The 13,336-nt window shown below is 41.9% G+C and overlaps 1 protein-coding gene across 1 annotated transcript; it reads left to right on the top strand.

The window, feature by feature from the left end:
• Positions 1–10,769: 10,769 nt before the first annotated feature.
• Positions 10,770–12,772, top strand: LOC114459537 (protein NLRC3-like; the record flags this gene model as incomplete). Its single annotated transcript, XM_028441753.1, has 2 exons — positions 10,770–10,822; positions 11,022–12,772. Coding segments are annotated over exons 1-2 (1,788 nt in total), but the record flags the coding sequence as incomplete, so codon positions are not given.
• Positions 12,773–13,336: the final 564 nt, after the last annotated feature.

Raw genomic sequence — 13,336 nt, 5'->3', positions numbered from 1 at the left:
GACAATTACAGATAAAATACCATAAATCATAGACAGATTTTACAAATCATAGACATTATAATACAGTGTGTGTGATATTATAATAATAATTATAATAATGTTAGTTATCAAGTTAATAATAGACTAATACAGTATACTGTGTGTATATATATATATATATATATATATATATATATATATATATATATATACATATTGACATAATTATATGTTCCTTTGCTAGCCAGAACATCACCAAAATTCCCCTGTTCCTTGTCCTATTTATTTGACAGAAGGTTCTTCCAGTATGTGTTTATTTTTAGCCCCCTGTTGTTCACTCTGTATACTCACGACCTTGTAGCATCTCATGAAAGCAATGTGATAATTAAATATACAGATGATACAACCATCATTGGGCTTATCAGCTCAAAAGATGAATCACTTTATTGTGAGGAGGTAGAAAAAGTAGTAAGGAAAACAACGTGCCTTTGAACACGTCAAAAACTGGTGAACCTGTTATTGACTTTAGTCACAATAGAAATCAGTTGCCGATTAATATCAATGATTCTGATGTATAGATTGTTGAGAAATGTAAATTCCTGGGCGTGACTCTTTCTCATGACTTGAACTGAAGCTCTAATACCAGTGACATTGCAAAGAAAGCAAGACAGCACCTTTTCTTTCTACGCAAGCTTTGTGACTTCACCCAAAATGCTAAGATTATTCTAAACTTCTACTGATGCGTAATTGAGAGTGTCTTAACCAATTGTATCACTGTGTGGTTTCATAATCTCACTCTGAAAGAAAGAAATGCTTTAAACAAAGTGGTTGGCTCAGCCAGCAGAAACATTGGCTGTACATTACGCTGGACTCTTAAATCCAGCTTTAGGTGAAATGCTTCCTTCAGGGACACGGTATCGCTCTATCAAATGTTCTACTGCTCGCCATTTGAACAGTTTCTTCACACAAGCTGTGATGACTCTAAACAAGGCACTTTTATTTTGTATGGACTTTGTATTGTACAGAATCAACCCTATAGTATTTTATCTGGCTTTATGTGAATCTTTATTGTAGTGTTTTACCTTATAGCATTTTTAGTGGCATTGATTGATTATTTTTGTTTTTTATTATAATGAAAGGTTTCTTTAAATGTTGACAGTGCACTTTGAGCTCCTTGCACATTTTTTTCCAATGTGGTTTTCATACTGCTGGCTAGTAAACTGAACTGGACTGTGTGTGTGTGTGTGTGTGTGTGTGTGTGTGTGTGTGTGTGTGTGTGTGTGTGTGTGTGTGTGTGTGTGTGTGTGTGTGTGTGTGTGTGTGTGTGTGTGTGTTCAAGGACCAGGAAGAAGCTCACATCTGGACCTGGACCCAGCTGTGTGTCCTTTAGAAGTGACCAGTCCATGGACAAACCCATTAACTTCAAAGGTGTTCCATCTACTGACCCACAGTGAGTCCACATAAAGAAGGTTGCTGGTTGTCTTCCTGATGGTCCAGGGGCCTCATTTATTGATCCGTTCATAGAACTGGTTCTAAATACGTTCAGACCAATGAAATGTAGAATGTGCACCAGTACAAAAAGAATCAGTATTTATGAAGCGTGTGGACAGAGGTCGTACACACATCAGTGTTGATTAATCCCACCTGTTCTAAAGTTAGCACACGTTCAGGATCATTTACATTAAGACACGCCTCCGTTTGACCATTTATGGTAGCAGCAATCCCTTTAACCCTCCTATTATTCTTGGGGTCAATTTGACCCCATTCACTGTTTATCACTCAACAAATAATAGACTTTTTTTGCTTCATATTTCATGACTTTTCTTAATTTGATACAATTGATTAAACATAAGATGATCATGATGATATTTATTCATTGTGATGAACACATGTTACACACATTGGTGTAAAACGTGTCTGTGTGTGTGTGACTTTACATCCTCATTACTCATACATGACATTGTAAAGTAAAACTGATATTTAATTTAAAAACAACCACAAAAACAATAAAACCATAAAGTAAAAAATAAATAAATAAAAACTCTGTTAAAAGAGGAGTGAAACTTTATAGTGAATAACTCCATAGGAATGTGTATGAACTGTGTATGAATGATGGTGGTGGTCAGAGGGGCCGTAGGCACCAAATGGTAGCCACACTTCTGTCAGTCTGCCCCAGGGCACCTGTGGCTACAATGTAGCTTATCACCACTAGTATGACTGGTGTGAATGAATAATTGTTTCTGTTCACGCTTTGAGTTTTTATTATTAATAGTATATATATTACAAAAAATAAATAGAAATAAGTAAATAAATATGTCTATGAGAGAAGGGGGGGAGTGTCACCAACATCAATCACTATGGTTCATTGTGTGAGAGTCATGAATGTTCAACACACATTAGAAAAGATTTAGATGAAATATTTTCCAGATCCACTAACTGTAAAAGTGAAAGTTTGACCTGATGGTGGCGCTGCAGTAAAGGTCAAAGGTCATATCATCACCACAACCAATAGGTTCCTACTCTAGTGTTCATTAATGTTGTCAGTAAATTAGAGAACATTTGAATGAGAACTATTCCAGATAAATTAATTATAATGTGAAAGTTTGACCTGATGGTGGCGCTAGAGAACAGGTCAATGTTTCATTATCAAGGCCTTATTTATGGATTCAACAAATAAACAAAGTGTCTGACACTAAGGCCCTATACTACTAATCTAGATTATTATATCCTGGATTAATCTGTTAGCTTCAACTAACCAAACATCCCCTTTCAGAGAGAAGCTGTCCTATGGAGGTCGATAACAACATGCTAATTATAGCCAAGTGTTTTCAGTCTGGGTACGTGCTTGTTCACATGAAAGGGGTGGAGCTTGCAACGTCTGACCAATCACTACAATGGAGAAAACTGGCAGAGCTTTACAGGAGGAGGAGTTTATCATCTTATACTTGTTGTATGAAAGGGGCTTATTTTTATAAATACAATCTGATTGATTGATTGATTGATTGATTATATAGATATCATTAATTTATATCCATGATGACAGCGAAGAGCAACAGTATTGCTGCGCACCAGGAAGCGGAGCTTTTATACTCCCTCAGATCTGATCCACAGGTCAAGTGTTGCTGAAGTTTAAAATGATGAATAATTAAAATTCATAATTCAGACTAAAAACCACACTGTTGTTACAGAAAAGGCAGGAATGAAAGAACCCAGACAGGAATCTGCTGATTAATGTGTAAAAGTGACAGATTATTTATATTAATCCATTAGATGGAATATCACATTTAATGGATTAATATCATAAATAATCTCTTGTTTTTACGTATTCACAGAGTCAGCTGATAAAGACTGTGTCTAGATCTGTATGTGTGGACGAGTGAAGTCATGTATTAATTAATTAAATGAATACTGTATATGACTTCACCCGTCTTTGCATACTATCTGTCATACTGACTGGAAATCAGTCTATCAGATATAAATCTATTTGTTTACTAAATGATGTCATCAGTAAATGAAAGGATTGCATCAATGTCTAAATATTCTCTTTCCTGTCAGCGTCAGATCAGATCCACACAGTGACGTGTTCACACATCACCTTTTATTGGACAGCTCGCTTTCTAAAAGATCTGATTGGTCAGGAGGCGGGACTTTATTACTTGTTAAGATCCTAGCCAGAGAAAAACCTGGTGCTGAACAGGCTAGCCATTCAGCATAAGTAACCATGGTGATTTAGCTCTGTAAGACTTTCGCGAGCTTAGTATTCCAGCACACACTGATTAAATCCTGGAAGTTAGCGTTAGATAAGAGGTAATCTAGATTACTAACACACGCCCTAAAACTTTGTCAATGATTTTCTGAAAATCATTTTGTGGAGGTAAATATTCCTGGGGTCAGATTGACCCCAAGGGTAAAATGTGTTGGTGATATTTGAGGATAATAGGAAGTTCAGAATGTGTGAACAGACTTTTTCCAGTGGATTATGACCAAAGCTATAAATGAAATCAAGGATCAACAAACAAACAAACATCCTGAACAAAGACTCACTTATTGATACGTGAACAATAATGTTTAAAATGTGAAATGTGTGACTTTTTAAAGAGAGCTGAGGGTCAAACTTCTCTAAAATCTCTGTGTGATTCTGTGTTGTTTGAATGACAGCAGCATTACATCATCACATGATGATGTCACACTATTTCACTTTAAACACACACAGCCATCGGCCTTTTAGCACAACTATTGTGTGTGTTCACTGACGCTTCTTAAACGTGCACAGACCCAGGTGTAGTGCTGCTCCTGGGGGGTCCTCAGGTTGGTTAGGGGGGTCATTAGCCCCAGCTTCAGTACGTAACTGTATCCCTCTATGACCCATAGAGATGTTGTAATAAATCATCAGAGGTTGATCAATCATTTCTAATCATTGTAACACTCACCAATGGAGGCTCAGACAGCAGCTGGATGTGCACTGGGATGGCTTTAGTGCACGTTGTCTGTCGCTCCAACATTTACAATCACAGCATTAATCAGTCACTATATTTTGGGGAGGAGCCACAGATCAGCTGCATCTTTAGACGTTCTCCTGCAGAGAGCACGGCTCTCCAAATCCTCCAATAGTTGACGATAAGCTATGTCAGCACATTCTAAGTGTTCTTTTCAGCTTGTCCTGTCAACGCTGTGTTTATAACCTGTTACACCATTTACTCACACCATGTACTATATTATTATTAATAACTTTTATTAATTAGAACAAACAGAACACATGAGGTTTGACATTGATGAACACTCATAGACTGTGTGTTTTATCTGTAGTTTCACTGTATGAGGCCATTATTGTAACTAAAATATTTGTGCGCATAATACAATCTGTGTGTCTGTACCTTGTTCTGTGTGTGTAGAATATTAACGACCCACAGTGAGTCCACATAACGAAGATTGTTTGTTGTCTTCCTGATGATCTGGGTTCTTCACACACTTAGCTCTGTATCCAGAACCAAGCCCAGACTAAGTGGACCAGGACCTGAACATGAACCCAGCTGTGTGTCCTTTAGAAGTAACAAGTCCATGTCCAGACTCACTCAATCAATCAATCAATCAATCTTTATTTGTATAGCGCCAAATCATAACCAATGGTATCTCAAGGCACTTTACAGTAGAGCAGTCTTAGGGACGGACTCTTCATTTTATGGATACACACATATGCATATATACGTATATACACATACATATGTATCCCACACCCAACATGACTTCATCATGGCGGCAAGGAAAAACTTCTGTTAAGCAGCAGGAACCTTGTGTGGATCCCATTCCTATGATGAACAGCCATCCACGTTATGCTGTGTTGGGTGTGTGCAGAGGAAAGGGTGGAGACAGAGTTGTTGAGACTCTGTAACTCCACACTGAGGATCCCACGGACCTGCAAGACAAAAGCCAGAAGGAGTACAGGAGCAAACACACAAGGGAAGAAGCAGACATAGAGGGAGTGTTTGAAAGAGGAATGGGACCCTCTCCGGTCCCTCTCTAACCTAAATGACCTCTCTCTTAACGCCCTCTCCAACCTCTCTCCAACCGAGCATGCCAGACCCCCCCCCCCCCGGCAGTCTATGCCTATTGCATCTTAATTATGAGCTATGAGCTGGTTCCTAACTAAAAGCTTTATCAAAGAGGAATGTTTTGAGCCTAACCTTAAAGGTAGAGAGGGTGTCTGCCCCCCGAACCGTGGTTGGTAGATGGTTCCAGAGAAGTGGGGCCTGATAACTGAAAGCTCTTCCTCCTATACTACTTTTAGAGACGAATGGAACAACGAGTAGTCCAGCATTTTGAGAGCGTAGTGTTCTGGGGGGATTGTATGGCACTACAAGCTCCTTGAGATAGACTGGTGCCTGTCCATTTAGGGCTTTATAAGTGAGAAGAAGAATCTTGAATTCTATTCTATATTTTATGGGAAGCCAATGCAGAGAGGCTAATACAGGAGTAATGTGATCTCTTCTCCTAGTTTTAGTCAGTACACGTGCTGCAGCATTTTGAACCAGCTGAAGTGTCTTAAGCGACTTGCTCGGGCAGCCTGCTAAAAGAGAATTACAATAATCCAGTCTAGAGGTAACAAAAGCATGGACTAGTTTTTCGGCGTCACCATGAGACAGGATAGATCTGATTTTAGCAATGTTACGGAGATGAAAGAAGGCAGTTCTTGAAGTTTGTTTCATGTGAGAGTTGAAGGATAAGTCCTGATCAAATAGAACCCCAAGGTTTCTAACAGTTGTGCTTTGTGCCAGAGTAATGCCATCTAGGGCAGTTAGGCTAGCATAGGTTTCTCTAAGGTGTCGCGGGCCCAGTACAATGACCTCAGTCTTGTCTGAGTTGAGAAGAAGAAAATTTTGGTCCATCCAGGCCCTAATGTCCTTTAGACAGGCCTCAAGTTTAGATAGCTGATTTGTCTCACCTGGCTTCATTGATACATACAGTTGGGTATCATCAGCATAGCAGTGAAAGTTAACAGAGTATTTTCTCATAACATTACCAAGGGGGATCATATAGATACAGAAGAGGATTGGACCTAGCACAGAGCCCTGAGGAACCCCGTAGCTTACTTTAGTGTACACAGAAGACTTATTATTCACGTGTACAAACTGGTACCTATCAGATAGGTAGGACTTAAACCAGTTTAGGGCAGTCCCTGTGATTCCAAGTAATTTCTCTAATCTCTCTAGTAGAATATAGTGATCTATAGTGTCAAAAGCTGCACTAAGATCTAATAAAACCAGCACTGAGAGTCGTCCTTCATCTGAAGCCCAGAGTAGATCATTAGTTACTTTAACTAAAGCAGTCTCTGTGCTGTGTTGAGCTCTAAAGCCTGACTGGAAGTCCTCAAACAGGCTGTTGTTTTGAAGAAATTCACAGAGCTGAGCTGCCACAACTTTCTCAAGAATCTTTGAAATAAAAGGAAGATTAGATATAGGCCTGTAGTTTGCTAAAGTGCTGGAATCAAGAGTAGGTTTTTTGAGAAGGGGTTTGATTACAGCTACTTTAAAGGACTGTGGCACGTAGCCTATTGATAGGGATATATTTATTGTCTCCAACAAAGATGGGCAGACTAGGGGAATAACTTCTTTAAACAGCTTAGTTGGGATCGGATCTGAAAGGCAGGTCGATGGTTTGGAGGATGAAATAATAGAGTTAAGTTCCTGAAGTCCTATATGTGTGAAACAGTTTAGGTTAGGCCTATTTACATTTAATGGTACAGCAGGCCCAGGTGAAGGCAGGGAGTGGCTAATTTTATCTCTAATCTTGTGAATTTTATCGTTAAAAAATGTCATAAAGTCCTCACAGCTGAGGGCTAGAGGAATCATGGGCTCAATAGAGCTCTGACTTTGTGTTAGCCTGGCTACAGTGCTGAAAAGGTACCTCGGATTATTTTTATTTTCTTCAATTAGTGAGGAGTAGTATGTAGATCGACTATGTCGTAAGGCTGTCATGTATTTACTATGGCTTTCTTGCCAAAGTATTCGTGACTCCTCTGTTTTATTGGAGCGCCACATTCTCTCTAATTTACGGGTTGTTTGTTTGAGTGTGTGAGTTTCAGAGCTAAACCACGGAGCTTTCCTCTGACGTTTAATAGTTTTTTCCCTCAATGGGGCAATTGAGTCCAAGGTGGATTTTAGTAGACTAGCAGAGCTATCGACAAGCAGATCCAGTTGAGAGGGGTTATAATTAATATCATAGTTATTTATTGGATGGTGCACTGAGTTTAAGGCAGCAGGAATGGCCTCTTTAAATTTAGCCACAGCACTATTGGATAGATTTCTACTTGTAACTATTTTATTGCACAGTGCGAGATCCTCTAGGATAATGTTAAAAGATATTAAAAAGTGATCTGATAGCAGAGGATTTTCAGGGTAGACTGTTAGTTCATTAATATCAAGGCCATATGTTAGAACAAGATCAAGAGTATGATTTAAACGATGAGTAGCTTCATTAATAGTTTGAAAAAAGCCAACTGAGTCTATTAGGGACATAAAGGCTGAGCTCAGGCTATCACTATCTTTGTCCACATGGATATTAAAATCTCCTACTATCAGTATTTTATCAGAACTGAGGACTAAGTTTGATATAAACTCAGAGAATTCTGATAGAAAATCAGAATAAGGGCCTGGAGGACGGTAAATTATCACAAATAAGACTGGCTGGCAGGTTTTTGATTCGGTATGAGATAAATTTAGAACCAGGCTTTCAAAGGAAGTGTAATTGGCCTTTGGTTTAGGATAGATTAGGAGAGAGGAATGATAAATAGCTGCTACACCACCTCCACGGCCTATGTCGCGTGGCATATGAGTATTTAAATGACTGGGAGGAGTGGCTTCATTTAAACTAACATATTCATCTTGATACAGCCATGTTTCAGTTAAACAGAATAAATCAAAGTTATTTTCTGAGATAAGGTCATTTACTAGTAGAGATTTGGATCTCAGTGATCTAATATTTAATAGAGCACATCTAATGGTTTTATGTTTTGGTGTTTCTAGATTTGAGATTTTAATTTTTTTCAGATTTTTATAATTGATAGCTCTTTTATTTGATTTTATGTTAAAATCATTGTGAAATATGGGTCGGGGGACTGACACCGTCTCCATAAAATAATATTCATCACCATCACAACAGTTGTCATGGCGATGAACACAGCTATCATGATAGCAATGGGAGGGAAACTGTCCTAAGGCAAGCGCAGACGGGCGTGGAGGACTCCACCTCTGTAACATGGTCTCATTCATGAGATGTCATAAATGTGCCATGTTTTCTGATAGTAGAGATGCTCCCTCCAAAGTAGGATGGATTCCATCTCTTCCTATCAGGTTCGGTTTTCCCCAGAAGGATCTCCAATTATCAATGAAGCCCACCTCGTTTTCTGGACACCACCTCGATAGCCAGTGGTTAAATGATGACATGCGGCTGTACATGTCATCACTGGTCAGATTTGGTAAGGGACCAGAGAAAATTACGGAGTCCGACATTGTTTTAGCATAAGCACAAACTGATTCAATGTTCACTTTGGTTGCTTCCGACTGGCGACGTCGGGAGTCATTAGTGCCGACATGGAGGACTATCCTATCAAACTTACGATTACTCTTTGCCAGCAACTTTAGATTTGATTCTATGTCGCCCGCTCTGGCCCCTGGGATGCACCTCACAATGCCCACTGACTTCGCTAGCTTCACGTTTCTCACTATGGAGTCGCCAATTATCAGAGTTTGTTCCCCAGTGAGTGTGTTGTCCTCCCGGAGGGGGGAGAACCTGTTTGAGACGTGAACATGGTGGTGTCCCGAGCGGCTTTTTGACCTTCGACTATGCTTACCACGGACAGTAACCCACTCATTGCTGGCCGGGGGGGAGGCTAAGCTAGAGCTAGCACGGTCCGCACCGGCTAGGTCCTGCTTGCTAGCTTCGGTTTTGGTATCAGGGGTGCGGAACCGCTTCTCCAGATTGTTGATCCTCGCCTCCATATCTAACAGTACGCTACACTTTATGCAACTACCATTGTCCCTAAAGGAGGACGAGGAGTAACTAAACATCTGACACACCGGGCAGGAGAGCGGAGGGGAGGAGAGAGAAGCCATAGGTGCTAAATTTAAGCTAAGCTAAGCTACGCTAAGGACAAAAGGAAGTTTAAAGGAGATTGTACTGCCTATAAGAGGCGAGATTGCTTTTTACTTAACCTTCGTACGTTTAACTGTACGGTAAAAAATTAAAACAAGTGTTTTCAAGGCTAAAATATCAATGACAACAAGTTTGATTAGAGTTAGCAGAACACAGTAGTAGAGCGCTGCAAGCAGCGGTAGAGCGTAAACAGGAAATGATCGATACGTCACCACGATACGTCACCACGTCCGCACGTCACAGCCGTGACAAAGGAAGTGAGTGTGTTCTTAAAAAAAGAACACACTGAACACACTGAATTCAAAGGTGGTCCATCTACTAACCCACGGTGAGTGAACATAAATAAGGGTGGTTGTTGTCTTCCTGATAGTCCAGGTTCTTCACACTCGACACTGATAAAGCACCAGTAAACATGACTCAGCACTTTTGATGGACTATGTTTGTTATTTGAAGTGGTGTTGATGTAAATCTCAGCAAACAGTGGAAGGTGAAAGAGAAAAGGCTTTGTAGGAATGGTCTCCAGTGTGTAGTTGAGTCTTAGACAGCGTGTGATCTTCAGATTTATGAAGGCTTGAAGACAAATAAAGCCTCAGTCCAACAGACTTGTTCTCCTGTTCAGTGGAAACATGCTGAGATGTTCCACACGTGAGCTGAGCTCCAAAGGCTGCTCCACACTCACTGCACTGTGGCTCTGCAGGACATCACCCACTATTACTGATGTTCACATGATGTTAGCAGAGCTTCCTGTGCTTTCCTCCAGCTGCTCCTCAGCATGTCTGAGAGTCTGTGTCTTCTCCACAGCAGCTTGGAGGGTGTGGATGCTTCATCTGGAGCTGAGCCTGACTCCATCTTTATGGTGTGTACGTCTACAAAGACACTAAACCTGTGTCAGACTATGATCAAACCACTGCGCGCACACGCACGCACACTCAAACACAAAATTAGACCAGGTCTTAAGTAATTGCCTTTAATGTGTTTGTGTTGCAGCTGCTGGAAGACAACATCATCAGCTTTGTTAAGGCTGAACTCAAACACATGCAGAAGATTGTGGATGGAGATGATCCAGAGTGCTCAGAGAGTCAGATGGAGGGTGAAGATGAGGAGCAGAGGAGGAGCAGGGAGGCCTTTCTGAACATCACACTGTATTTCCTGAAGAGGATGAAGCAGGAGGAGCTGGCTGAGCGTCTGCAGAGCAGTAAGAGCATGTGAAGATCTTCACTGTGAGGAACATCACATGAAGGACACAAAGCTGGCTTTTTTTTTTCAAAGCATGATTCAATCAGTCACATTTAATCTGAGGAACCATCCAGACTGAGAACATCACACACTTTGATCTCCAATGTTCAAACCTGCTCTGACTTCTCCACTCTAACATTAAGTTTGTCTTCATTCAGGAACAAAAACTCCTCGATACCAACGTGAGCTGAAGTCCAAGCTGAAGAAGAAGTTCCAGTTTGTGTCTGAGGGCGTGGCTAAAGCAGGAAGTCCAACCCTCCTGAAGGAGATCTTCACAGAGCTCTACATCACAGAGGGAGGGGGTGGAGAGGTCAACCAGGAACATGAGGTCATACAGATAGAAACAGCATCCAGGAGATCAGACACAGCAGAAAGAGCCATCACACTAGAAGAGCTCTTTAAAGCCCCTCCTGGAAGACCTCGACCAATCAGGACAGTGATGACAAAGGGCGTGGCTGGCATTGGGAAAACACTCTTAACACACAAGTTCACTGTGGACTGGGCTGAAGACAAAGCCCAGAAGGAGTTCCACTACACATTTCCACTGACCTTCAGAGAGCTGAACGTGCTGAGGGGGAGGAGCTTCAGCTTGGTGGGTCTTGTTGATCACTTCTTCTCTGGAAGCAAAGAAGCAGGAATCTGCAGCTTCCAGGACTTCCTGGTTTTGTTCATCTTGGATGGTCTGGATGAGTCTCGGCTTTCTCTGGACTTCCTCAGCACTCAGACCCTGACTGATGTCTCAGAGTCCACCTCAGTGGAGGTGCTGCTAATAAACCTCATCAGAGGAGATCTGCTTCCATCGGCCCGCCTCTGGATAACCACACGGCCTGCAGCAGCCAATCAGATCTCTCCTGAGTTTGTGAACATGGTGACAGAGGTCAGAGGGTTTACGGACCTTCAGAAGGAGGAGTACTTCAGGAGGAGGTCCACAGATGAGGAGCAGGTCAGCAGGATCATGTCTCACATCAGGACGTGTCGTAGCCTCCACATCATGTGCCACATCCCGCTCTTCTGCTGGATCACTGCTACAGTTCTGGAGGACATGTTGAAGAGCAAAGAGAAGGGAGAGCTGCCCAGGACTCTGACTCAGATCTACAGCCACTATGTGGTCCTTCAGAACAAAGTCAAGATGGTGAAGTTTGATGGAGGAGCTGCCATAGATCAACACTGGAGTCCACAGAGCAGAGAGATGATAGAGTCTCTGGGAAAACTGGCTTTTGAGCAGCTGCAGAAAGGAAAGCTGATCTTCTATGAGAGTGACCTGACAGAGTGTGGCATGGACCTCAGAGCAGCCTCAGTGTGCTCAGGAGTGTTCACACAGGTCTTCAGAGAGGAGAGCAGCCTGTACCAGGACAAGGTGTTCAGCTTCATCCACCTGAGCCTTCAGGAGTTTCTGGCTGCTCTTCACGTCCATCAGACCTTCATCAGCTCTAAAGTCAACCTGCTGGAACATCAACCACAGAATAAGTCATGGATGTCTTCATTTCAAAAACCAGTTCTGAACCTTCTCCATAGTGGAGGTCAGCCTGACTTTAACCTTCTCCATCAGAGTGCTGTGGACGAGGCCTTACGGAGTCCAAATGGACACTTGGATTTGTTCCTCCGCTTCCTGCTGGGTCTTTCACTGCCGACCAATCAGAGGCTGCTACAAGGCCTGCTGACACAAACAGGAAGTGACTCACAGACCAATCAGAGAACAGTTAAATACATCAAGAAGAAGCTGAGTGAGAGTTTGTCCACAGAGAGAAGCATCAACCTGTTCCACTGTCTGAATGAAGTGAATGATCACTCTCTGCTGGAGCAGATCCAACAGTCCATGAGATCAGGACATCTCTCCACAGAGAAACTGTCTCCTGCTCAGTGGTCAGCTCTGGTCTTCATCTTACTGTCATCACAAGAGCATCTTGATGTATTTGACCTGAAGAGTTTCTCTCCTTCAGAGGAAGCTTTTCTGAAGCTGCTCCCAGTGATCAAAGCCTCCAAGAAAGTTAAGTATGTGACTTTAGAAGAACATGTCTTTAATTCTGTCACAGACAAACATCTGAAAGGTTTCTCTGATTCTTCATCAGGTTGAGTTCCTGTGGTCTCTCATTGAGAAGCTGTGCAGCTCTGTCCTCAGTCCTCAGCTCTCAGTCCTCCAGTGTGAAACATCTGAACCTGAGTAACAATGATCTGCAGGATTCAGGAGTGAAGCTGCTGTGTGAAGGACTGAAGAGTCCTCACTGTAAACTGGACTATCTCAGGTCAGTGGATCACATGTCCCATCAACATTGTCCTGTTCCTCGTCTCCTCACTTGTTTCCTGAGTTGTGGATGTTTTTCTGAATCCAGTCTGTCAGGTTGTGTCATCACAGAGGTGGGCGGGGCTTCTCTGGCAGCAGCTTTGAGCTCCAACTCCTCCAGTGTGAGAGAGCTGGACCTGAGCTACAACCATACAGGAGACTCAGCAGTGAAGCTGCTCTCTCAGAGACTGA

The sequence above is a fragment of the Gouania willdenowi genome, unplaced genomic scaffold (assembly GCF_900634775.1).
Source record: "Gouania willdenowi unplaced genomic scaffold, fGouWil2.1 scaffold_323_arrow_ctg1, whole genome shotgun sequence".
Classification (NCBI taxonomy): domain Eukaryota; kingdom Metazoa; phylum Chordata; class Actinopteri; order Blenniiformes; family Gobiesocidae; genus Gouania; species Gouania willdenowi.
The sequence above is the reverse complement of the archived record's forward strand: the minus strand, read 5'-3'. Positions and strand labels throughout refer to the sequence as shown.